Source organism: Mobula birostris, chromosome 6 (genome assembly GCF_030028105.1).
Source record: "Mobula birostris isolate sMobBir1 chromosome 6, sMobBir1.hap1, whole genome shotgun sequence".
Taxonomy (NCBI): Eukaryota; Metazoa; Chordata; class Chondrichthyes; order Myliobatiformes; family Myliobatidae; genus Mobula; species Mobula birostris.
This window is the reverse complement of record NC_092375.1, coordinates 77,148,341-77,176,002: the sequence shown is the minus strand read 5'-3', so window position 1 is coordinate 77,176,002 and position 27,662 is coordinate 77,148,341. Positions and strand designations below refer to the sequence as shown.

General features: G+C 43.1%; 1 protein-coding gene across 2 annotated transcripts in view; it reads right to left on the bottom strand.

Annotated features, from left to right (window-relative positions):
- map3k15 (mitogen-activated protein kinase kinase kinase 15) overlaps positions 1-27,662 on the bottom strand; it is a 150,255-nt gene that overhangs the window by 78,368 nt on the left and 44,225 nt on the right. For both annotated transcript variants that reach the window (XM_072260696.1, XM_072260697.1), the window contains exons 6-9: positions 20,205-20,375; positions 11,491-11,603; positions 8,296-8,455; positions 1,684-1,834 (exon numbers count right to left, since the gene is read on the bottom strand). In XM_072260696.1, the coding sequence (XP_072116797.1) occupies positions 1,684-1,834; positions 8,296-8,455; positions 11,491-11,603; positions 20,205-20,375 (595 nt within the window). The remainder of the gene's footprint in view (positions 1-1,683; positions 1,835-8,295; positions 8,456-11,490; positions 11,604-20,204; positions 20,376-27,662) is intronic.

The window sequence follows — 27,662 nt, the reverse complement described above, 5'->3', positions numbered from 1 at the left end:
ATATTTCAATGCTGTATCAGTATTTGCTTGCCATTTTATATATTCTAGGTCACATTTAGTATTTGCCATTTTCCCTTTTAGTCTGGATTCTAATCTCATTGTGATCTGCAAGGGTGAGATATCAAAGTAAAAAGGAATGAATGCTTCTGAAAACAACTATAGTCTTTCTATACAGCCAGATACCTGCCATGCCCTGAAGGGTAATATGTATGTATAATATCATTTTATGGAGGTCCCTGTCAAAATGGTTCGCAGGAGGTTTCTCTTGTGAAAACTCTTCTCTCTTCATGGGAGACTCAAACTGGAGATTTACATGCTTCTGTAGGGTAGGTCAGTTTGAACTCCAAGTTTAGGGAAATAAAAGACAAACAGATAAAAGATAAACTGTTTGGTCTAGATTTTCTTTACTGCACCATGGAATGCATCAGTATGCAAGAATGACCATGGCATATTTTCAGAGACCAGACCAGTTTTCCCATGGAGGGTACTTGTTTAACAAGACCAATTACTCAGTTTCTAACGTTGGTAGTGAAGGAAAGTGTCCTGGTACAGTGGGACAAGTTAGGCAGCATTGTAGGAAACTTAAAAACATGCAGCTCATTAGAGATATGGGGTGAATGCAGGGCTAAAATGAAAGATTGGTTTAGATTTACTGAATGACAAAAAAGGCACAAAGGGCCAGACGGTCTACTCTCATGTCTATTTCTTTTATTTTTATTTACAAGCATAACTCATTGCTTCCACTACTCAAAGGTTGTGTTTTAAAACTGCCTGTCGCTGTGGCCCAGAGTATTTAATGATGCAGTAATATTGGTGAACCAAAACCAACCAATAAGGTCATCGACATCTGACCTTCATTAACTTGAAACTTTAATCCAACTACACACCATGGGCCAGCTCATTCAGCAGCTTCCAGTACTGGATGATCATCCTAGAAGCAGCCAAGATCTACAACTAATCTCTATTCTCCAGCAAATGTGCCATTGTACAAAATCAGACCAGGAAAAGCAGGGGAAATTCTACTCCAACGTTAATTTCTAGGATCATCTGGAATCCAACACAATAAATCCAAATGGAAAAACAAAAGACACAAATAGACCAATTTCTGATTCGGGCTTAATCCCCAGAGCAGTGTTGAGAATTGCTTGCATGAAACTGGTACATGTCTAGCTAACTTAGCTTATTTCTGATGAGTTTTGAATATTTTGTTGGAAGAATCAATGGCTCATTCAGATCATCACTAAATGTTTTATTAAAGCTGCTGCTCTCCCAACAAAGGAACAGTCTCCTTCTGGAGTGAGGAAAGCAAGTATGGGTTGCCTTGCCTTGCAGCTGTACCTCCAGGTCATGAGAAGAAACTACAGAATGGCTTGGCATAAACTAGATGGGCCAAAGGGCTTGTTCCTGTGCTGTATTTTTTCTGAGTCTCTATGATTCTAAACATGGCTGGTCATTCCAATTAATTTTGGTGTGTTTGTGTTTAGGAAGGTGCCTACTGCTATCCAGTGTACTCCTCTGGAAGTTTTCTTGTGGGTGTTAGAACATACCAATCCTGACCAACTGTGTTTGTTTTCCATTGATGCGTATAGAGAAATAGTGAATGGATGCTACGTCCGAGATAGAATCCCTACCCTCAGGCTAGAGAGGAAGACAATGAAGGCAAGATTAAATAAAATTTCATACTGGGAAACGTAATCCAGTGCTGTTGGTCTTAGTTGCTTCCACAATGATGTCCATCCAGAAATTGAGACACTCCTGTTTGGGGGAATGATCAATGTTCATCTTCTGGAATTGCTGCAATAACATTAGGTTCTGAACTACTGATCTCAAGTACCTGAAAAATAAAAGAGGTGGAAAGACAGCTCAGTGATGCAATTCTGCGCTGTGATTTTTGTTAAATCTTGACACATTTACAGTACATGCCATATCTTTAGTTAGTTTCTCAACTTTGGAGATCAAGGTTGCAACAAACTTTGGAAGCATTCAAGCAGCACTTGAGAAGAGAATAATTTTAATAACAATCTCATTGAAAGGTCATCAACTGGAAACATCAACTCTACTGTTCTCTGCACAACTGCTACTAGAGTCTTTGGTCATTTCTTGACTTTTCAGATGTCCATCACTTGTTTTAACTTAGGTAAATTTTAAACCTGGCTTATCTATCTTAGGGTCTTTTAAAGTAGTTACTGGTGATATTGTCCAATAACCAAATACATGGTATATACAAAACAGCAACTCATAGCATTAGAGCAAAGAATAGCTTGCAAATCATCACAAACAGTAGTACTGTTTGGCGATAAGAAAGGTGACAGAGTTAAGAATGGACTATGTGTTACACCCTGCTCAGGAATGCTATAAAACTGAATGTTTCTATCACTCTGATGTTGGTGTCATCACAAAAACACAGAATTGTCCTGTTCCTCTAATTACCGAATGATACACACCAAATGGCACTGAACTACGACCCTCAAGGTTGCTCTGAACCAGGAGGCAAACATGGGATACATACACTGCTCTCACAGTCCAATCTACCCAACAGAGGATTATTCATTCTTTGATTTTTTATTTTTATTTATAGGCCCTTCAAGCTGCACTGCCCATTAACCTTAGCCTAATCACAGGAAAATTTATTTACCAACTAGTACAGCTTTGGACTGTGGGAGGAAAGTGGAGTACCCAATGGAAACCTGCGTGGCCACGGAGAGAACGTACAAACTCCTTACAGACAGCAGCAGGAAAAGATTCCGGGTTGCTGGTACTGTAAAGCGTTGTGCTAACCACTATGCTACCATGTCACCCATATATCATCTTACCTTTAACACTGTTCTAATCAATTTCTCAGCACCCTCAATGTTTTCTCCTACGTTAAAGCAGCAAGCAAGTACGTGCTCATTAGGACACTCAAACCTTATACTCGGAACCTGCCGGTACAGTGGAAGAGACAAATATATCTACAGTTGCTCTCCCAGGTCATAACTTTCAACATTAAGACCAAGTGCAAGTGGGCAAAATTAACTACTTCCAAAAACTTCTTTGTAGTTCCTGTAAAGCCTCCATAACATTATTTCACAGTCTCTGATGGTAAAGTTAGCTGTTGCTAGCAATAGGAATGACCCTTTCATTTCATTCACTTATACTTGCATTGCTCCAAGGCTTATTAATGTAAGTTACAGGTATTGACCATTCCAACACTGTACTTTCTTAGTTTTAATGTACTGTAGAAAGCACCTGGCAACAATGGCAACAAAAACAAAAAAGGCTGCAAACACTGCCATTTCAAATCAGACATTTAGAAACTATGGCCCTAGTTGTTTTGGATGCTGATGGGAGCAGGGGGCGGGGTGCAGGGGGTGACCTGACAGAGGATGGCTGTGGTGATTGGGTCTCTGGCACTGGCACTGAGCCTGGTTCCGTGGTGCAAAAGGGAGAGCAGAAAACGAGGAATGGGGTAGTCATAAGCGATTCCACAGTGAAGGGACCAGACAGGAGGTTCTATCAGCCTGATAGAGATACCTGCATGGTGTGTTGCCTCCGGTGCCAGGGTACGGCATGTCTCAGATCGGGTGCAGAGTATCTGAAGGGAAAGGGTGAACAGCCAGAAGTCTTGGTACTTTGTTGATACCATTGACATAGGTAGAAGAAGGGAGGAGGTCCTGAAGAGACAATTCAGGGAGTTGGGTAGGAAGATGAAAAGCAAGACCTCCAGGGTGGTAATCTCAGGATTGCTGCCTGTGCCACGTGCTAATAAGCGCAAGAAAAAGCATGATCAGGCATGTTAATGTGTGGCTGAGAGACTGGTGTAGGGGGCAGGGCGTCGGGTTCTTGGATCACTGGGGCCTCTTCTAGCGGAGAAGAGGCCAGATCTGAACCCAAAGGGGTCTAATATCCTAGCAGGCAGGTTTAATAGAGCTGTTCAGGAGCGTTTGAACTAATTTGGCAGGGGGATGGGAACTGGAGTGATAGGACTGAGGAAGAGGAAAACAGAAATAAATCAAAAATAGTGTGCAACAGAGATATTAGAAAGGACAGGCAGGAGATGAGGCATAATCACAGCCAGTGGGATGATTTACAACAGAAAGCAACAAATACTGGACCGAAAGTGTTATATTCGAATGCACGCAACATAAGAAATAAAATGGATGATCTTGAAATTCAGCTACAGATTGGCAAGTATGACGTTGTGGCCATCTCTGAAACTTGGCTAAAGGATGGTATCCATCGGGAACTGAACGTCCAAGGATATACTGTGTATCGGAAAGATAGGTTAGTAGGCAGAGAGGGAAGTGTGGCCCTGTGTATAAGAAATACTATTAAATCAATAGAAAGGGATGATGTAGGATCAGAAGGTGTAGAGTCTCTATGGGTTGAGTTAAGAAATGGCAAGGGTAAAAGGACTTTAAATGGTAGTTGTATACAGGCCTCCAAATAGCAGCCAAGATGTGGATTACAAATTACAGCAGGAGATAGAAAAGGCATGTCAGAAGGGCAATGTCATGATAATCGTTGGGAATTTTAACATGAAAGTGGATTGGGAAAACCAGGCCAGTACTGGACCTCAAGAGAGAGAATTTGTAGAATGTCCAAGGGATAGCTTTTTAGAACAGCTTGTTGTTGAGCCCACTAGGGGATCGGCTGTGCTGGATTGGGTGTTGTGCAATGATCCAGAGGTGATAAGGGAGTTTAAGGTTAAGGAACTTTTAGAGAACAGCGATCACAAAATGATCGAGTTCACTTTGAAATTTGAGAAGGAGAAACTAAATTACAATGTGTTGGTATTGCTGTGGAATAAAGCAAATTACAATGACATGAGAGGGGAACTGGCCAAAGTTGACTGGAAAGGGACACTAGTAGGAAGGACAGCAGAGCAGCAATGGCTGGAGTTTCTGTGAAAAATGAGGGATGTGCAAGACAGATATTCCACATAAGAAGAAATTTTCGAATGGAAGAAGGACACTACTGTGGCAGACAAGTGAAGTCAGAGCCAGAGTAAAAGCAAAAGTGTGGGCATACAAGAAAGCCAAAGTTATTGGATTGGGAAGCTTTTAAAAACTTGCAGAAGGAAACTAAGAAGGTCATTAGAAAGGAAAAGATGAATTATGAAAGGAAGCTGGCAACATATTGAAGAAGATGCTAAGAGCTTTTTTAAGTATTTAAAGGGCAAAAGAGAGTCGAGGGTAGATATAGGACCAATAGAAAATGACGCTGGAGATATTGCAATGAGAGACACAGAGACAGCAGAGGAACTGAATGTGTATTTTGCACCAGTCTTCACAGTGGAAGATATCTGCAGTATACTGGACATTCAAGAGTGTCAGGGAAGTGAAGTATGTGCAGTGAAAATCATGACTGAGCAGGTGCTCAGGAAGCTTACTGGTCTGAGGGTGGATAAATCTCCTGGACCTGATGGAATGCACCCATGGTTTCTGAAGGAGTTAGCTGAAGAGATTGCAGAGGCATTAACAATGATCTTTCAAGAATCGATATACTGTACCGGATGACTGGAAAACTGCAAATGTTACTCCGCTATTTATGAAGGGTGGGAGGCAGCAGAAAGGAAAGTATAGACCTGTTAGCTGGATTTCAGTGGTTGGGAAGCTGTTGGAATCGATTGTTAGGGATGACATTACAGAATACCTGGAGGCACATGACAAGATAGGCCAAAGCCAGCATGGTTTCCTGAAAGGAAAATCTTGCCTGACTAACCTACTGCAATTTTTTAGGGAAATTACAAGCAGAGTAGACAAAGGAGATGCAGTAGATGTGGTGTATTTGGATTTTCAGAAGGCCTTTGACAAGGTGCCACACATGAGGCTGCTTAGCAAGATAAGAGCCCATGGAATTACAGGGAAGTTACTAGCATGGGTGAAACATTGGCTGATTAGCAGAAAACAGAGAGTGGGAATAAAGGGATTCTACTCTGGCTGGCTGTCGGTTACCAGTGGAGTTCCATGCGTTGGTGTTGGGACCACTGCCTTTTACAATGTATGTCGATGATTTGGACTATGAGATTAATGGATTTGTGGCTAAATTTGCTGATGATACAAAGATAGGTGGAGGAGCGGGTAGTGTTGAGGAAACAGAGAGCCTGCAGAGAGACTTAGATAGTTTAGGGGAATGGGCAAAAATGAGGCAAATGAAATACAACGATGGAAAGTGTATGGTCATGCACTTTGGTGGATGAAATAAACAGGCAGACTATTATTCAGATGGGGAGAGAATTCAAAATGCAGAGATGCAAAGGGGCTTGGGAGTCCTTATGCAGGATATCCTAAAGGTTAACCTCCAGGTTGAGTCGGTGGCGAAGAAGGCAAATGCAATGTTGGCATTTATTTCTAGAGGTATATGAGGGATGATTGATATGTTTGTGGCTTAAGGTAGGAGTCAATTTTAGAAAGCCTAGCACATTTAGTTTTCAACATAGTCCCCTCCTACATTTACACACTTAGTTCAGCGGTCATGGAGCATACGGATCCCTTCTTTGTAGACGTCAGCGTCTTCGACCTCCAGAAAGTGGTCCACAGCAGGGGTGATTGAGAAATTCATAGCCTTATGTAGAAGGAGATGAGTTATACTGCTCTCGTTACATGCATATGCAGTTCAACTCTTTGAGTGATTATGCAGAAAATTTGAAGTTAATAACGCATCTCCTTCTACCTTAGGACACAAACATCAATCACCCCTGTTGTGGACCACTTTCTGGAGGTCCAAGATGCCAACTTCTACAAAGAAGGGATCTGTATGTTCCACAACCGCTGGACTAAGTGTGTAAATGTAGGAGGGGACTATGTTGAAAACTAATTGTGCTAGGTTTTCTAAAATTGACTCCTTCTACCTTAGGCCACGAACTTATCAATCACCCCTCATAGAATATAAGAGCAGGGATGTGATGTTGAGGCTCTATAAGGCATTCGTGAGACCACACTTGGAGTATTGTGTGTAGTTTTGGGCTCCTTATTTTAGAAAGAATATACTGACATTGGAGAGGGTTCAGAGAAGATTCATGAGAATGTTTCCAGGAAAGTTAGGGTTACCGTATGAGGAATGTCCGACAGCTCTTGGGCTGTATTCCCTGGAGTTCAGGAGAATGAGGGGGGATCTCATAGAGACATTCCGAATGTTAAAAGGCCTGAACGGATTAGATATGGTAAAGTAATTTCCCATGGTAGGGGAGTCTAGGACAAAGGGGCATGACTTTAGGATTGAAGAACATCCATTTAGAACAGAGATGCAGAGAAGTTAGTCAGAGGCTGGTAAATCTGTGGAATTTGTTGCCACGAGTGGCTGTGGAGGTCATGTTATTGGGTGCATTAAGGCAGAGATAGATAGGTTCTTGATTAGCCAGGGCATCAAAGGGTATGGGGAAAAGGCAAGGGAGTGGAGATGACTGGATCAGCCCATGATTGAATGGCAGAGCAGACTCGATGGGCCGAATGGCCTACTTCTGCTCCTATATCTTATTGTCTTGTGGTCTTATAGTCTCAGTACCATTGGCGATGATGAACAATACTCAACAATTTTTGATATATAGTTGAACGATTTTGGTTGTAACTTACTATGAGATAAAATAACCTGAAATCAGCTTGCAAACAAATTTAAATGATTGTTCCCAATCTTAGTAAGCAGAAGCTTCCTTCAGAACATTATCAAGCCTGTAGTTTTGCTTTCTACGTTGCTTTGCTACAGTTTTGACTTTACACGAGGGATACGTTAGCAGCTAGTTTTTAAAGCTGTTCTGATTTTCAATGAAGTCCATGGAAACAAATTTCTTGCCTATTTTGTACTATCTACCTACCAGCTTGCCTCTCAAAGTCCAATCCTACATCCCCGTTGTGAGAGGTAGGAACAGGTAAGGCTGGCCAACAGGGCTTTGGTGAAGCTGTATAGGCTAATCCCCTGGTCAGTGTACACAATGGATTCCAGAAACAATGATGAACTCCAACATACCAGCAACTTTGGATGATGGAGATAGGAGGTCATCAATGGCCTATGCTCCACTGGGAGCTAAGGTCCCAAGAAGTAGAAGAAGAACCCTTCTAGCTTGGTACATAAATCAACACAGGCATGTTTAGACTTGTTCCTTCAATCATTTTACACCCTCTCCTCTCCTGACACTACGTACCATTAATAATAACATTGAGGGAAGTGGTGTCTAAATGATGGTTGATTTTTTTGACCATTTTTTCCTCTCACTCAAGTTAAAATAGCCCACTAGATTTCATAGCGGGTCACGCAAAATAACTCAGGTGAAATTTATTCAGGGACATAATGAAATATGAGTGTTGGTTCCTCACTTACCAGAAAGGGGACTTGAGTTTGAAGAGCTTCTCTGCTGCCAGGACAGCCTTGTTGATGTCTTTGGCCAACATGCTGACAGTGAAGAAATGGCCCACATCATAGTAGTTGTTCATTTTATCCAGACTCCCTTTTCTCCCCAGCAGACTGTTTAATCTCACGCCTGTCCATGAGATAACAGGATAAATATAAGCGCAAACACGAGGAAATCTACAGATGCTGGAATTTCAAGCAACACACATAAAAGTTGCTGGTGAACGCAGCAGGTCAGGAAGAGGTACAGTCGACGTTTTGGGCCAAGACCCTTCGTCAGGTCTTGATGAAGGATCTCGGCCTGAAACGTCGACTGTACCTCTTCCTATAGATGCTGCCTGGCCTGCTGCGTTCACCAGCAATTTTTATATGTGTTGATAAATATAAGCAACAGGTCCTCCAATGCTAACAGGTGTTCTTGTTATCACTAATGCCCTTATGAGGCAGGCTGCCTCTACCATAGAGCACTATTTATCCTTATTATTTCTACGTGCAGATGTGAGTCTGTATAGGATTTGTAAAATGAATGAAGCAGCTTTCTAATGGCGTATGCACCATTCATTTATCATTGAACTATAAATACTAAAAAATATTCCAGGTTTGATCCATTGTCTGCCCTGATAACAAATGATAGCCATGGCATTGATATTGTAGAATACACTGATGAGGCTCTACTTGGATTATAGCATACCATTTTCATTACTCTACTACAGGAAAGACATCATCAAGCTGAAAAGAGTGCAAAGAAGATTTACGAGAACATTGCCTGGGTTAAGGGGTTATAGGGAGGGTTTAGTCAAGTTAGGACTTCATTCCTTGGTGCATAGGAAAGTGAAGTGAGACTTTATAGAGACAATATGACCATAAAATATAGGAGCAGAAGCAGGAATATTTGGGTCATCAAGTCTACTCTGCCATTTCATCATGGCTGATCCAATTTCCCCCCCGCCCCCGCCAGTCCCAATTGCTTGCCTTCTCTCCATATCCATCCATACCCTGGCTAATCAAGAATCTGTCATCATCTACCATAAATATACCCAATGACTTGGCATCCACAGCCACATATGGCAACCAATTCCACAGATTCACCACTCTCTGGCTAAAGAAATACCTCCTCCCCTCTGTCCTAAAATGAGCCCCATATTCTGAGGCTGTGCCCTCTGGTCTTAGACTCCCCCACCACAGGAAACATCCTCTCCATGTCCACTCTATCGAGGCCTTTCAGCATTTGATGTTTCAATGAGATTACCCCTCATTTTGCTGAATTTCATGCCCAGAGCCATCAAATGCTCTTCATATGACAAGCCCTTCAATCCCAGAATCATTTTCGTAAACCTCCTTTAAACCCTCTCCAATGCCAGCATATCCTTTCTTAGACAAGGGGCCCAAAACTGCTCACAATATAGGCATATAAAATTATGACGGCCATAGATAGGATGAATGCACACAGACATCTTCCCCAGAGAAAAGAAAGTGCAAAGTAGAAAGGATGAGATTACATTGAGCGGAAAGATTTCAAAGGGATCCGAGGAGCAACCTCCTCAGGATGTGTATGTGAAATGAACAGCCAGAGGAAGTGGTTGGGGTGGGGCAGTACAGCACCAACAAATAAAAGTCACTTGGACAGGTGGAAGGATTGGTACAATTTGGAGGAATATGGACTAAATGGGACTAGCTCAGATGGGTGCTTTGCTCAGTAGGGACAAGATGGATTGAAGTTCCTGTTTCCATGTATGACTCAGTGGCTCTATTCTGAAACCTGGAGGGGTAGTAAAGGGGAGTTGAGAGGGGCAGCGAATTTACCAAAACTGTCAATAGACTTTTCAATATTAGGGGAACCAAGGGATATTGTGATATGATTAACTGATATTAGGGGCACATGCTTGCATTCTGGTCATGCATCAATTCATTATCCCTGTTGCTTTCATTCTCTCCTGAGGCAGTCCTTTGTGATCAAAGACAACTTACTTCCACTCAGTTTAACAGATTATGTGGTGACTAATGAGACCAACAAAGGAACCACAGACTTTTCAACAAATTTGGCAGGTGAAGACAGAAGGAATCAGTAAGTGGGTGGTTGGTAGTTCTTTTGCTTATGCAAAGCCTCAAGGCTCTCAATAGCATCCTGAATGCTCCTTCACTATTCTCTGACTTATCATGAGCCAGAGGTTCCCAGTCGACAGCAGGAATGCAGCACTTTTCCAGGGAGGACTTGAGCATATTATGAATCTTTTCCTTTCTTCCAAAGGCAAGGTTCAGATAGAGGCGGTTCTGGAGTCTGGCGATCTGCAAAGTGACCCTATTATTAGCCGAATGAGAACAACTTGGGTCTCAATGTTGCAGATGTTACCCTGGGAGAGGACACTGCCAATGTCTGTTCAGTCAAATTAGCACAAACAGTGTTGGGTATTTTTCTAGTGCCTTGAGTGGCTTACTATAGGTAGTTTAGGTATCAGAAGTATTTAAGAGGGCAGCGATCACTGCTGGCTATTAGAACATGAGATTCAAGCTGGGTCTGAGCTCTTGATCTTCAGATAACCTTTTCTTCAATCGACCAAATGCTGTGCTGGCAAATTTCATCACTGACATATGCCTTCTCCAAAAGACAGATCTGTGACCTCACTGTGAATCTTTATTACTAGAAGGCAGCCTAATACAGACAGAGCTAGCACAAGATCATTGCCATGCAGGCGTGGAATAGAGTGTACCACCCAAGCTTTTCTATGCTTCAGTGAAAATATTGACAATGGATTGAAGCTCAGCCCGTGGACGTGTGCCAACATCGAATGCCTACCCTACCTCGACTAGCTGGATGTGGTGTGTAGCCAAAGGCTAAACAGCTTCCCAATAGTTGTGAAGATTGGCTCCACTCCTGCAGGAAAGTTTGTTAGAGACCATATGCAGCACTGGAGCAAACGGATTGGGAAGAATGTTGGGAAAAAGATCCTTCTGACCGGCCAGTAGGTATAGGCATCAAAATAAGAAGTTATATAGACATCTGTGATCTTCAGTCACCAGAAAAAAAAAAACCTTGAATAGTAACTTCAACGACTTTTGGTTTCTTTTTGCCTTGTTTTGTAACTCAGAACTGCTTAATGACAGTAGAATTCAAGAACTTTATTGTGAATAAATGCAAGCAGTAACAATTCATGGCGAAGGACTTACCAATTTTTTTCAACTCCATTGAGCTTTCGAACTGCTGGCCAGCAGCGATTAGGAGGACTGCCAAATTAATGCCAGAATATAGAGTTGGTTGGAGCTCAAAGCCTTTGCGGTACCTTATTATTAACAGAAACAATTATTATTCAATTATTAAAGGTACAGTATATGCTGATCCCTAAAACTACCACTGGGCACTCAGCACTTTACAGGTGGATCTAAGAAGTTCTTAGAATGTAATTAAACTGAAAGAGAATGGAACACAGATTTGTCAACTCTTAGCTGTCAGATATACACAGTATTCTGATATATACGTAACTACTTTATAAAGCTATTTATAGAAATTCTCCCTCATCAGGGTAGACTGCAGCTACTGTGAATGTACAGTATATTTTGCTTGTGCCCGTTCACAAATCTGGCTTGAAGCTTATACTTCCATCAGGTTGGCACATGGGCATTTTTCATCCTAATTCTCAATCACCCCCCCCCCACCGTTCAAGCGCATGCTCCTATTAATGAAATAGAAATGAAGTTTAGGGACTTCTCTCACAAGGATTTACCAGAGACAGGAGGGAAGGGCACGTTGCAAGCCTATTGAGGTGGGGTGTAGAGGTTTTGCTGGCTGCTTGCTGTGCAGGACCTACTCTCCTCGGCATTGTGAGGACAGCAAAGAAAAGAGGCATCAGGGTCAACTCAGTGGTTGCTCTGTGAGCCTCCAGATGGCTTTGGATCAGAGGTGTGGCCTGTGGACCAGTGCTGCTGGGACACAAGCCAGGGCCTGATCAACTCTGGCTGGGTCCCCTGGGTGAGGGTGTCTGATGTTGAAAGACCTGAAACACCAAATGACCCCAGGTCATATCACTAATGATGTGTCCCAGTGCAGTCTAGGATGTATCTCAGCATCATCACCTGCTGTAGAACTGCAAGGACACAAAGGAAGGTCAGTCAGATTTTCAAATCTAATAATCTTTGCCCTTTTCCCTGGAGCCCAGTATTTTGATTTTTAATTTCATACTCTGACATGGTTCCTTTTCGAAAGCCATGATTGAAGATACCTCCACTACCCAGTGAAACACTGCATTCTGGATGCTAACTATTCATTGTGCCATCATTGGTTCTTTTACCACATTAGATCCGTGTTCTCTGGTTCTTTCAGAGATGTTCCTGAACAGTCATTCACAATTGTTTTGTAGGCATGTCTGGTCAATAACTTTACTTACGTTCCTTCATTGCTCTCATCTTAATTTTAGGTCTGGTATTAGATCAATATATTTTCTGATATGAAATGCACAGACTGGAAGAGTTGTGGGAGAAGAGTCAATAATGGCTTTCAGAATCTATTACATACAGTATAGCTCAAAAGAAAAGTTGCTGTGGGGTATTGAAGATGGTGCAGTAGGTAACAATGCACAGCATATCCTTTATATATAGCAGCACAATGGGCTGAATGTTCTTCTTTTCTGCGAGGAAGCAAAGAGATGCAGCAGGTGGTGCTGTATCGGTGTTTGGAAAGGATTCAACAATGACAGAGTGCTCACCTACAATCCATTACAATCATTCTGCAGAATATTATTGGCAATGGGTTTTAATGGACTTTATAACCCCAAAGGAAATATCGAAAACTACCCTGTAACCTCCCTTTCCCACTTCTGTTAAAGCCTCTTAACATTTGAAATGCTACTTCTGTTTCCCAAACTATAGACACTGCCTGTCCTGCTGAGCTTTTCCAATGTTTCGTGCGCTTACTTGTTTTATTTTTGTGGGTTTTTTTTTACAATGAAGTTTTCATTTATTATAATAAAGTCATTTATTACAGAAATTCTGTTCCTCCCAACATTATGTGCAACTGGAAATGATTCAGAAGATTTGTAGCTCACGTGGTTGATGGTTGGGTTGAGTTGTTCTTCGATCCTGGCAAATGTTTCATCACCATGTGAGGAGACGTCACAGACAGATAGATACTTTATTGATCCCAAGGCAAATCACAGTGTCACAATGGCACCACAAGTGCACAGATATAAATAATAGAAGTAGAAAGAATAAAAAATAAGCTAAAACAGTCAAAAAGGAGGGTGTCATCACATCTCTGGTTATAGATTGACTCATTATAGACCCTAATGACCAAGGTTAAGTATGATCTCATATAGTGCTCTTTGAAGCAGTGCAGTTGTCTTAGTTCATTACTAAAAGTGCTTCTCTGTTCAGCTAAGGTGGGGTGCAGAGGGTGAAAAGCATAGTCCAGGAATGCCGGAATTTTCTGTTGGGTCCTTTGTTCTACTACAGCCTCCAGTGTGTCCAGTTTGACTCCTACAACAAAGCCAGCCTTTCTAATTAGTTTATTGAGCCTGTTGGCACAGGGGTGTATCCACGGAAAACAGCGCCTATGGCAAGCACTGAAATTGCACCCCTGTCCAAACATCTGACACCCATCTTTTAGATGACTTTACCACAATATCAGCTCAAAAATACAAGTCAAGCTCATTAATCTTTTAATTAACAAATTATGGCATTACATGAAAATTATAACTGCACCTTCCTTGCTTTCACTGATGCAAATTGGTCTATGATGTGATCAAAGTCAGTTTTTTCAGTTTCTTCTCTTTCTACACTCAGCAGAGCAAGATCACAGAGTCTGCCTTGACCCATGGAGGCTCTCAAATACAAAAGTATTAGTTTTAACTTGCTGAATGATCTCTCACAGCTGGCGATGGAAAATGCGATGGTTAGCATTATCTGAATAGCAATGCGAAGATTGGGGAAGACGCTCTCATCTTTATACTGAACAATAAATTCAAGAAACTGTTCAGGTCTTGATATTCATCAAAGTTGCTGGTGAACGCAGCAGGCCAGGCAGCATCTCTAGGAAGAGGTACCAACGTCGACTGTACCTCTTCCTAGAGATGCTGCCTGGCCTGCTGCATTCACCAGCAACTTTGATGTGTGTTGCTTGAATTTCCAGCATCTGCAGAATTCCTGTTGTCAGGTCTTGATATTTTCAGGTTGACCCACCTTGATAGCAACATTCTGCAATCCAAAATTTCTTCATATAGCTGCTGTCCATCAACATCAGAGCTGTACAATTTAGCCAAACTTTTGCACTTCAGGTCATTACTGTCAGCGCAGTAACACAATCCCTCAACATCGAGAAGGAACCCAAACTTGGCGTCAGTGTCATGCAAATGAGCAAACCTTTCATTCATTTCTCTGTGAAGATGGTCGAGTGTTCCCTTCATGATTCTTTCCACTTCCTCCTTAGCTGCTAACCCAGCGTCTCTCGCGTTGTCATCAGCCATTTGTTTCTTTCATCTCTGACGTCTTTCAACTTCAATATTCCATTCTTGACAGAGACCGACTCCTTCTTCGAGTGACTCACTGACCAACACTTCTCTTTCATCATGAAAATAATCTTGGAGGGCTTTCAAATCCAGGGCAGCATCGTGGAAGTTCATGCTAGGACCCTGCAGCTTCTTTTGAATACGGTCAATGTGAATGAGTACTTTTTCCAAAATCCTAGCAAAGTCAGAAAATTGTAACTCAACATACAGTTATACAGCTGCCTTGTGTCACTTCTTGTTTCACTGGTCTCGTTTTCATTGTCTATTATGTCCAGGAGAACTTGAAGTATCTCCTCAAACTACTTGTTGACAGGCTTCACTGCTTCTGTCCTAGCACTCCACCTGGTTTTGGACTCCGACTTAACCACAGGCATGGCATTTTTGACTTCTTCCCAGTGCTGTGTTGAACAAGAGAAAAACACGTAGAAAGCTTCGATGATGCCAAAAAACGTGACCACCATTGTATCCTGCTTGGCTGCATGTACACCCATCAAGTTGAGTGAGTGATTGTCGCAATTCACAAACACTGCCAGGTTGTTTTTCTCACTTATTCTTTGGTGAACACCACTTCTGTGTCCAGCCATCACAGCAGCGTTGTCGTAGCACTGTGACCGACAATCTTGTAGCTCCATTTTGAACTGACCTAGCTGTTTCAAGATGTCTTCAACCAAGTTCTCAGCATCCATAAGACCATAAGACAAAGGAGCAGAAGTCAGCCATTCAGCCCTTCGAGTCTGCTCTGCCATTTTATCATGAGCTGATCGATTCTCCCATTTAGTCCCACTCCCCCGCCTTCTCACCATAACCATTGATGCCCTGGCTACTCAGATACCTATCAATCTCTACCTTAAAAACACCTAATGACTTGGCCTCCACTGCCGCCCGTGGCAACAAATTCCACAGATTCACCACCCTCTGGCTAAAAAAATTTCTTCGAGTCTCTGCTTTGAATGGGCGCCCTTCAATCCTTAAGTCATGCTCTCTCGCACTAGACTCCTCTCAACATGGGAAACAATATTGCCACATCCACTCTGTTCTTCTGGCTTCTCTGGATAAAACCAAGGAAGGACTCTCTAACACGGACTGTTTTCCTCTCAAAATTAACTTCCACATACCTCACTACTTCTGACATCTGCTCACGGTGTGCCTGATCAGAAGTCAAGTTGAACATGAGACCATAGTACTTGAATGCTTCTCAGTAAACTCTGGCAAACAGTGGATGCCATCATGTGGATGAATTCGTTCTGGACACCCAGCGAAAGATAAGAAGTGGATCCAGGACGACGTTCCAAATGAGTGAGATGTTTTTTATGACAGGGTCAAAGATGGCCAGCAGTTTCAGTAAGCCAAGGGAAATTTCCCACATTGGAGTCATCGTCTAACTGAAGTGACTCCCTGTGTCCTCGGAAAGCTAGGTTCTGAGTAGCAAGGAATTTTATGCAGTGAAGAATTCCCGTCAAGATATCACACCACTTCTGCTTTTCCTTTTCAACCTGTGACTGAAATACTGCGTCAATAACTCCTCTGTTTCCAGCTAAATTTCTTTCCACTGTGTGAAGCATTCTCGATGATTCTTGGCATTTTCATGAACACTAATCCTTTCAGGTGCTTTCTACTGGTTGAATCCACTTTCCTGCTCCAATGAGGATTGATGGTCTGACCGGGAATAGAGAAGACAACAGATACAAAATGCAGACTTTTCAGAAGGAGAATAGACCAGTCGTGAGCGAGTCACTTCCTCACCACGACCATTTCCCAATTTCTTCTTGAACCAAGTTCTGTTCATTGAGCGGTTATTTGTTGGTAGGAAAGGCCCCTCACTGTTCTGGAAATTCTTCAAACCCAGCTTTATTATTTCTGTTCTCAACGTGTCAGGCAGAATTGTTTTTCCAGTATCCTTGTTGAACTTCAGAAGTCCAATGTCATGCTGTTCAATCACCTCTAGAATGACAGTTCAAGGCTCTTTGACACCATCCAGTTCACTAGGTTCAGTGTCGTCAGGTTCAAACTCGTCAGGTAAAATCTCATCAACAGACTCAACATCACCACCACCAGCATCGTCTTCCCCTCCTGTCATGCCCACGTTCTCTGTGGCAGCCTCACTCTTAATCTTGTCATACTTGGGTTTATCTGACTTGACTTCCTCCTCGGCTTTTGATGCATTTGTACTTGATCCACCTTCGGATTCTAACAAACTTGTAGCAGGTGCGGGCGACTCCATGGAACGTGTCGAACTACTTGTTCTGGGCTTTTCAAAGAAGGGCATGAAGAACTTGCTTGACTTCTTGGCTTCCTCCACCTCCAACTTTCGTCTCTTCCGTCCTTCAGCTCCACTTTCCTTCTTCTTCGTGAAGAAACGTTTCAAGGTCTTCTTACACAATGCTCTGAAGTAAGGACATCTTAGTGCTTCTCACCCATGATAATCAAAGACAGATCATACATCTGAAGAAAGTTCTTTTTTCACTATCCGAGGATGGCTTGTCTGACTTTAATAGAAACTGCTCAGTGGCGCCCCCCTTCAAGTGATGCTCAGGGCACGTGCCATACCTGCCATACCTTAGATATGCCACTGTGATGGCATCACCCGTGTTTGGCCTTTATATACTTCATACTATAAATGCCAGGCATTCGGAGGACACACCGCAATCAACAGATCACTGATGATGTCTCCTGTCATGGTGATTAAACATTTGGTAAGTAAATTGCCAAGATTGGAGAACAATTTAACTCAAACATTATGTTTGACTCTTTCTGCTTTACATACTCCCAGACGCTGAAGCATGTAACATAAAGGCAATCAGTATAACATACGCAAAATGCTGGGGGAACTCAGCAGGTCAGGCGGTGTCTATGGAGGGGAATAAACAGTTGAAGTTTCAGGGGGAGACCCTTCAGTGGGACTGCAAAGAAAGGGGGCAGATGACAGAATAAGAAGATGAGAGAGGGGAAGGAGTACAAACAACAGGAATTCTGCAGATGCTGGAAATTCAAGCAACACACATCAAAGTTGCTGGTGAACGCAGCAGGCCAAGCAGCATCTGTAGGAAGAGGTGCAGTCGACGTTTCAGGCCGAGACCCTTCGTCAGGAACGTCGACTGCACCTCTTCCTACAGATGCTGCTTGGCCTGCTGCGTTCACCAGCAACTTTGATGTGTGTTGTTGGAAGGAGTACAAGCTGGCCAGGTGTCGAGGAATGTTGGTGGGTGGGGAAAGGGAAATGATGTGAGAATCTGGATGGACAAGGTAAAGGGTTGAAGAAGGTATATGATAGGAGAGGACAGTGAACCATGGAATCAAGGGAAGGAAGAGGGGAAACAGAGGTGATGGGCAGGTTATGAGGGTGGGGAAGGAGAAGAGAGGGAATGAGAGGGTCACCAGAATGATAGATAAATAAAAAAAAGAGAGTGGAGGGATAATAGAGGAGAGTGGTTACCAGAAGTTAGAGAAATCGATGTTTGTGCTATCAGGTTGGATTCTACTCAGAGGTAATGTGAGGTGATGCTCCTCCAACCTGCACTTGGCCTCTTTGTGACAGTACAAGGGGCCGTGAACAGCCATGTAGGTGTGTTGGTAAATACAGTACAGTAAGTGTATTGTAATAGAAGATAAATGGCAGCTGAAATGCTTATTCCTTCAAAACTGCCCCATTGGTCAAAAATATCGAAATTGATCTTTTAACCCAAATTCACCCGGTCAGTTCAGATTGGCAACAACAATTTCCATCAGCACAGGGACGCCACAAGGCTGTGTATTTAGCTCCCAGCTCCACTCGTCTTATATTGATGACAGTGAGGCTAAGCACAGCTCCAATGCCATATTTAAGTTTGCTGACAACACCACTATCGGTGGCAAAATCAAAGATGGTGATAAATCAGCATGCAGGAGGGAAATTGAAAATGTGACTGAGTGGTGCAACAACAACAACAATCTTTCACTCAATGTCAACACGTCTAAGAAGCGGATTATTGACTTCAGGAGGAGGAAATTGGAAGCCCATGAGCCGGTCCTCATCAGGGAATCAGAGGTGGAGAGGGTCAACAGCTTTAAATTACTCGGTGTTATCACTCCAGAGGACCTGTCCTGGGCTCAATATGTAAGTGCAATTATGAAGAAAGCATGGTAGTACCTCTACTTCCTTAGAAGTTTGTGAATATTCGCCATGACCTCTAAAACTTTGACATACATCTATAGACATGTAGTGGAGAATATACTGACCGGTTGCATCATGGCCTGGTATGAAAATACCAATGCCCTTGAACGGAACATCCTCAAAAAGTAGTGGGTACAGCCCAGTTCATCATGGCTAAAGCCCACCAACCATTGAGCTCATCTACATGGAGCATTGTCACAGGAAAGCAGTATTCATCAACAAGCAACCCCACCATCGAGACCATGTTCTCTTCTTGCAGTTTCCATCAGGAAGAAGGCAAATTTGATCCAAGCCTCACATCACCAGGCTCAGGAACAGTAATTACCCCTCAACTAGCAGGCTCTTGAACCAGAGAGGATAAATTCACACAACTTCACTTGCCCCATCACTGAACTGTTCCTACAACCTATGGACTCACTTTCAAGGACTTTTCATCTCATATTCTCAATATTTATTGCTTGTTTATTTATTATTATTTTTTTTTCTCTTTCATGTTTTCACAGTTTGTTGTCTTTTGCACATTGGTTGTTTGTCCATCCTGTTGGGTACGGTCTTTCATTGATTCTATTGTGTTTCTTGGACTTAAGAAAACAAATCTGAAGGTTGTGTACAATATGGTGACATATATGAACTTTGATAATAAATTTACTTTTAACTTTGAGTTCGCTACCTGCCCTTTCCTCCTCAATGATTTCTTTAACATTGAAGAACTATCAGTCAGTAGAACAGTCGATGATTTCCAAAATAGTCATTTTTCAAGATTCACAGCTTTTAAAATGTAGCGGTTTCTGCTTCCCTCAGCTTTGAATGTCTGATGTCTTGTTTAAGACACTGTAATCTCTACTTCTCTACTAACTAACCAGATAAACCATCCTCAACGAAAGAAGATCTAGATGCTAGAAAACAAAGCAAACATCCTGCCAGTTTTTGTCAAGACTCTTAAAAACTTTGTTTGGGTGACATCATCATTAAATAAAAGTCTAGTCTACTCATGCTCACAGTGCACTTCTTATAAGCTTTCAAAATGTCATGTTTACCTCCATGTTAAATTTCTGTGCTACATATACCCAGGTCCTTCTGAATCCCATTGCCACCTCTGAAATTAATACCCCACATTTTTTTACCTTTTCCAGTAAAATGGATAGGCTAACATTTACCCACATTATATTAAGGAAAATTTCCTGCGGTAAAGATTGCCATTGCTTCTTCCTTGAGGTTTTGAGGATTTTTTTTACCATTCAATTGCATTATCTCTGCTGATTACATCCTTGTAGTACGAGTCGAGAAAGAGGTCTTTGTAAATTCTTCCACACAGGCAGTACATATCGGGGGCAGGCTGGCCACATGACTCCAGGACCTCAAGCATTACTCTTAAGGCTTTTTCTCTGTCACCCTGTTGATTCCGCCTACAAAGCGAAAAAGGGCAACTAAAGTCAAAAAAGAAAGACCTTTATTTTTATCATAAACACAAGAAAGTCTGCAGATGCTGGAAATCCCAACCAACACACACAAAATGCTGGAGGAACTCAACAGATCAGGTAACATTGGTGGAAATGAATAAACAGTCGACATTTCAAGCTGAGACCCTTCTTCAGTACCGAAAAGGAAGGTGGAAGATGCCGGAGTACAACAGTGGGGGGAGCGGGGTGGGGAAGCCAGGTGAGTGGGAAAGGTCAAGGGCTGGAGATGAAGGAATCTGATACCATGGGACAAAGAGAAGGAGCATGTATTCTAACGGTCCTTTATATGAGTTCAAGGCAGTGTAAACATTCCGTGGACAATAAAGCAATTTTGAAGGTGTAATCACTGCTGTATTGTGGTTGTCATGGGCAGCCAACCTATCCAGAAAAGGCTCAAATAAACAGAAGTGTGACAAAAGTAATCTAGCAACACAAAGTTGCTGGTGTACGCAGCTGGCCAGGCAGCATCTCTAGGAAGGGGTACAGTCGACGTTTCAGTCGAGATTTGAAAGTGGGAGGGGGAGGGGGAGATCCAAAATGATAGAAGAAGACAGGAGGGAGAGGGATGGAGCCAAGAGCTGGACAGGTGATTGGCAAAAAGGATATGAGAGGATCATGGGACAGGAGGCCCATGGAGAAGGAAAGGGGGGAGGGCGGAAAAACCCAGAGGATGGGCAAGGGGTATAGTCAGAGGGGCAGAGGGAGAAAAAGAAGAGAGAGAGAAAGAACGTGTATATATAAATAAATAATGGTTGGGGTACGAGGGGGAGGTGGGGCATTAGCAGAAGTTAATGTTCATGCCATCAGGTTGGAGGCTACCCAGACGAAATATAAGGTGTTGTTCCTCTAACCTGAGTGTGGCTTCGTCTTTACAGTAGAGGAGGCTGTGGATAGACATGTCAGAATGGGAATGGGATGTGGAATTAAAATGTGTGGCAACTGGGAGATCCTGCTTTCTCTGGCGGACAGAGCGTAGGTGTTCAGCAAAACGATCTCCCAGTCTGCGTCAGGTCTCGCCAATATATAGAAGGCCATATCGCGAGCACCAGACGCAGTATATCACCCCAGCCGACTCACAGGTGAAGTGTCGCCTCACCTGGAAGGACTGTTTGGGGCCCTGAATGGTGGTAAGGGAGCAAGTGTAAGGGCATGTGTAGCACTTGTTCTGCTTACAAGGATAAGCGCCAGGAGGGAGATCAGTGGGGAGGGATGGGGGGGACGAATGGACAAGGGAGTCACGTAGGGAGCGATCCCTGCGGAAAGTCGGGGGGGGGGGGGGAGGGAAAGATGTGCTTAGTGGTGGGATCCCGTTGGAGGTGGCGGAAGTTACGGAGAATAATATGATGGACCCGGAGGCTGGTGGGATGGTAGGTGAGGACCAGGGTAACCCTATTCCTAGTGGGGTGATGGGAGGATGGAGTGAGAGCAGATGTGCGTGAAATGGGGGAGATGCGTTGTTCAGTTGTCTTGATGGGAGATAAATATCAGTTAAAACATCAGGGGAACTCCCTTGCTCTTCCTAGAATAATACCAAGAGATCATTTATAACCATTCAAGAAGGCAGGTCAGTGCTTGAGTTTAACGTTGCATATAAACAGCAGATGGTGACATTTGTAAACCAGGTCACTTCAAAGCCACTTTTTCTCAGATCTCACAGCATTTCAGCAGGGGAGGCAGCAGGGAACAGTTCTGTGGCTGCTTTACATTTGCCCCTGACCATATATGGGTGCGATTCCGACACCATCTGCTATGGAGAACAGGATTGAATATCATCTGGCAAAGTGTGAGAGCCAGGAGAGGGGAAGAAGTCAGGAGGTTTCTCTGCATCAACAAACAGATCAACTCCTCAATGTGAATACCACCATTAACAGGCAGATAGTGACAAATTCACCAAGGCTCGTGTTTCGACCCATAACATAATTCATTCTTACACAGCATTCATTTTCTACTTACTTCCTGTTTTCTGCTCTGTGGAATGATTTGCACATTAATACATTATATGAAGTCAAACTACTATTGCTTCCGTGGGCAATTGTTCTTTAATGAATTATACCAACTCCTCTGTAATCAATTATTGGCAATCACATTCTCTAAACAGGTGAAGTTCAAAGTTCCTCATCCTGTTACCTCAGCTCCAAGATAACGACTGGGTCCTGTAGCTTGGACATGGAACAGAGGTGCACTGGCACAAGGAAATGGATGGTATATGTCAGGAGTTGTATTTCATATAAAATATTTGGATAGGCAGAATGCATAAGCTGTGAGAACAATGCCCTTAGCAAGAAGGATAGAGTGCTCTTTCAAACCCTTCCTCACTCACATGGAACACACATAAAGGTTGCTGGTGAACGCAGCAGGCCAGGCAGCATCTCTAGGAAGAGGTACAGTCGATATTTCGGGCCGAGATCCTTCGTCAGGACTAACTGAAAGAAGAGCTAGTAAGAGATGTGAAAGTGGGAGGGGGAGGGGGAGGGGGAGGGGGAGAGCCGGAATGATAGGAGAAGGCAGGAGGGGGAGGGATGGAGCCAAGAGCTGGACAGTTGATTGGCAAAAGGGATACGAGAGGGTCATGGGATGGGAGGCCTAGGGAGAAAGAAAAGGGGGAGGGGGGAAGCCCAGAGGATGGGCAAGTGGTATAGTGAGAGGGACAGAGGGAGAAAAAGGAGAGAGAGAAAAAGAAAGTGTGTATATAAATAAATAAATAACGGATGGGGTACGAGGGGGAGGTGGGGCATTAGCAGAAGTTTGAGAAGTAAATGTTCATGCCATCAGTTTGGAGGCTACCCAGACGGAATACAAGGTGTTGTTCCTCACTCACATGGCTTGGGGCTCACAACAGCTTCCATCACAAATCACCTGGGGGTCATAACTATTGAGAGATAGACACGAAAACAGGTCTACAGAGTCCAGAGTCCATCCTAGTTTTACACCTATCCTACCTGCTCTTGTTATTTTCTCCACATTACTGTCAGCTCCCTTCCAGATGTTCTATGTTCTATGAATATGCACATGGACGATAGAAAAATGGAGGGCTATGTACGAGGAAAGGGTTGAATTGATCTTAGAGTAGTCCTCTTTCACTGCAATTCAGAAGAATGTGGGGTGACCTCATTGAAAATCTATTGAAAGTTGAAAGGCCTTGATAGAGTGGACGTGGAGAGGACGTTTCCTCCGGACGGGGAGTCTAAGACCAGAGGTCACAGCATCAGAATAGGGGGATATCCATTTAAAACAGAGATGAGGAACAATTTCTTTAGCCAGAGGGTGGTGAATCTGTAGAATTCATTGCCACAGGCAGCTGTGGAGTCTTTATGTTTATTTAAGGCAGAGGTTGATAGGTGCAAACACGAGGAATTCTGCAGATGCTGGAAATTATGGGCAAGCAACACACATCAAGTTGCTGGTGAACTCAGCAGGCCAGGCAGCATCTCTAGGAAGAGGTGCAGTCGACGTTTCGGGCCGAGACCCTTCGTCAGGACTAACTGAAAGAAGAGCTAGTAAGAGATTTAAACGTGGGAGGGGGAGGGGGAGATCCAAAATGATAGGAGAAGACAGGAGGGGGAGGGATGGAGCCAAGTGCTGGACAGTTGATTGGCAAAAGGGATATGAGACGATCATAGGACAGGAGGCCCAGGGAGAAAGAAAAGGTGGAGGGAGGGAGAAACCCAGAGGATGGGCAAGGGGTATAGTGAGAGGGACAGAGGGAGAAAAAGGAGAGAGAGAAAAAGAATGTGTGTATATAAATAAATAACGGATGGGGTACGAGGGGGAGGTGGGGCATTAGCGGAAGTTTGAGAAGTCGATGTTCATGCCATCAGGTTGGAGGCTACCCAGACGGAATATCAGGTGTTGTTCCTCCAACCTGAGTGTGGCTTCATCTTGACAGTAGAGGAGGCCGTGGATACACATATCAGAATGGGAATGGGATGTGGAATTAAAATGTGTGGCCACTGGGAGATCCTGCTTTCTCTGGCAGACAGAGCGTAGGCGTTCAGCGAAACGATCTCCCAGTCTGCGTCGGGTCTCGCCAATATATAGAAGGCCACATCGGGAGCACCGGACGCAGTATATCACCCCAGCCTTGAGAAGTCAATGTTCATGCCATCAGGTTGGAGGCTACCCAGACGGAATATAATGTGTTATTCCTCCAACCTGAGTGTGGAATCTTGATTGGTCAGGGCATGAAGGATTCTTGATTGGTCAGGGCATGAAGGGATACAGGGAGAAGGCAGGAGATTGGGGCTGAGAGAGAAAATGGATCAGCCATGATGAAATAGTGGAGCAGACTCGATAGGCCAAATGCCTGCTCCTATATCTTATGGTCTTATGGTCTTAAAAGGTTGACACAACATTGTGGGCTGAAAGGTCTGTACTGTACTGTAATGTTCTAGATTCTGCCAAACCTCTACACACTTGGTCATTTACAATAGCCAACTAACCGACCGACCTGCACATTTTTTGGGATGTGAGAGGATCCCAGAGCAGCCAGAAGCCCACGCACTCACAGGAAGACATTTCAAACTTCACACAGACAGCATCCGAAGTGAGGATCGAACCCAATTCAGTGGAGCTGTGAGCCGGTGAACTCTCCTAGCCGTGTCAGTCTGCCAGATGTTATCGACCAAATGTTGGATGGCAAATCATTAAAACAACCAGGTATTATGAATATGAAACCAGAAGTATGTTAACATATTAACTAAAGAGAAAAACTAATTAATTATAAAGACCTGAATTTCTGTGCATGAGGTTATTAATGCTTAACTATTCCCTACCGTAACACCTGCTTATCCATTACGTAAACTGATACTGCTACCAGAACTTGTGGCACTGGCATTTAACCAGCCGTGTTAAATCCGGAGCACGTTAGTCCGTAGGAACGTGACACAAGAAGGAGGAGTATCCCGCATGGCCCCTCAATCCCACACTACTATTCAGTGAAATCATGGCTTATCTGATTTTCACCTGAACTCCACACACTTTCCTATGCATTCCCCATAATCCTTGTCTCCCCAGCAGACCGAAAATCTAAGCATCTGCATATTATTTTGTATTTAAGAACGAAAATCTATTTACCCCATTCTCAGAAATATTTAACAACCATCCTCACAACCCTCTGGTTAAGCAGATTCCAAAGATTCACAATCCTCTATGAGACAAGATCTATGATGTAACTGAGAAAATAGCTTTCAGTAGTTAGAAAGGTCCCATGTTTATTTACATTGTTCTACAGATCCTGGGTGTGTCTTTGCAAAAGCAAAAAAATACTCATCCAATGAAGTTACTTTAAATAAAAATTAACTTCTGTTTGTAATAAACAAATCCCAACAAGAATTATATATTGATGAACCGAAATATTCTTGAAGATATTCTTCGTCTCCAATTTCAAAGACAGCTCCAATATGAATCTATGCCCTCAACTTCTCTCCCTCAACCCCAAGCCAAATACCCACCCCCCAGCACCAAACATTTGAAGTTCTCTCAGAATCTTACGTTTCATTGAGAGCTACTCTCATTCTTCTCAACTCCAATAAGCATGGGGCAAACCTGCTTGCCCATCCCTTATCAGTCAAACCCTTCATTCCAGGAATCAACATGGTGAGACTTCCCTGACCTGCCTCTAATTGAAATAGATCCCTCCTTAAATAAGGAAAGCTGTAGTATATGAGGTACTCAACTAAGGGAAGCCCCTAAAATGTATTTACAGTGACATTTCTGTAACCACTCAGAAGTCTGTCTCACTTTGAAGTAAAAGAACCCACAGACAACATTCTTCAAATTAATTTTTAACAGACCAATTGCTTTGCCATTTCGTAAGGTAGATTCCCAGTGCCTGCCCAAGAGACTGCTAGCACACAAAGTCAGAATTAACCAAATTCATATCTGTGCCTTCAATAGATTTTAATGCAAAAGACATCATGTTGTACTTGTAGGTATGTAACAAATGTTGAGAAATGCAGAGCTGATTTCCCCATTCTCTGTTTTCAGCTGTTTATGGTTGGCCAGGAAGGAAGACAGAGCAGGATCTGGCAAGATATTATACAATCGTCTGTTTCATGACTTCTTTCAAACATAGTTCCGAAATACAACTTGTAAAGGTGAGGTCACAGATCATTCAGCATCTTCTAATGGCTAGAATTTTTAGCTCAGTCAGTTAGAATTGTTGCACCAACCTACAAACTGACCAGTGTTTCTCCAAATTCTCCACACCTTTCACATCTCCTGCAGGCCCACTACATGTCCAGCAACCAAACCCTGGGTCCTGATCTCAGCTTCACTCTTTTAAATGTGGTTTAAGCCTCGTCTCTTCTCCTGAGACCCAAAACCCAGCCTTAGTCAGCTGCACAGGAGACCACTGGTGCAAACTTTATAAAGCATTAGATGCCCAATTGTTGAGTCCCTTTCCTCCTCTCCGTGACGGCAAAGGTGCACCAGTTGAGGCTGGCATCTCGCAGCCACAGAAACCCAGGTTCAATGCCGATATCAGGTGCTCCCTGTGCAGAGTTTGCACATTCTTCTCATGACTACATGGCTTTACAGCCCCCATTTCCCCTCAAGTCCCAAAGATGTGAAGGTAGATTAATTGGTCTTTGTATTTTGCCATTTTGAATAGGCAAATAAGCTCAAGAATTAAAAAAGGGGAGGTTGGTGGGCATGCAGGGAGGAGGGTGGCAGGGGGAGGAGCAGTGATGATGACAGCTCTGATGTTGGCACATGGCTTCCTTCTGTGTGATGACACTACTAAGCATGGAGCTCAAGTTTGGCTTACACTAACTTGATGGTCAATTGAAGATACAACCATAAATTACAAGTCTGAGATTTCCTCGACCTGGGACTCTGATTTCTACATTGAAACTGTTCGACTCATCAGGAAGGCGGCATCCATCTTTAGGTGGACCTGCATCATCCAGACCATGCCCTCTTCCTGATGCTGCTCTCAGGCAGCAACTACAGAAGACTGCAGACCTGCACCTGAAGGTTGAAAAAGTGCCACTTCCCCACTGCCATCAGGTTCTTGAACCAAACTGAAAATCTACATTAGACAATATATTTTTTCACTCTTTCTCAATCTTGCACTAGCGTATTTACGTTTATTCTATTATTTTGGACACATGGATGTTTTGAAAAACTGATTTTCTCTTAAATTAGTATCAATTAATGCTTAACCCTTTCTTGCAATGTACTGCACAGCTGCAGCAAAAAAAGTTCATTTTCATAGCATTTATACACTGTGAA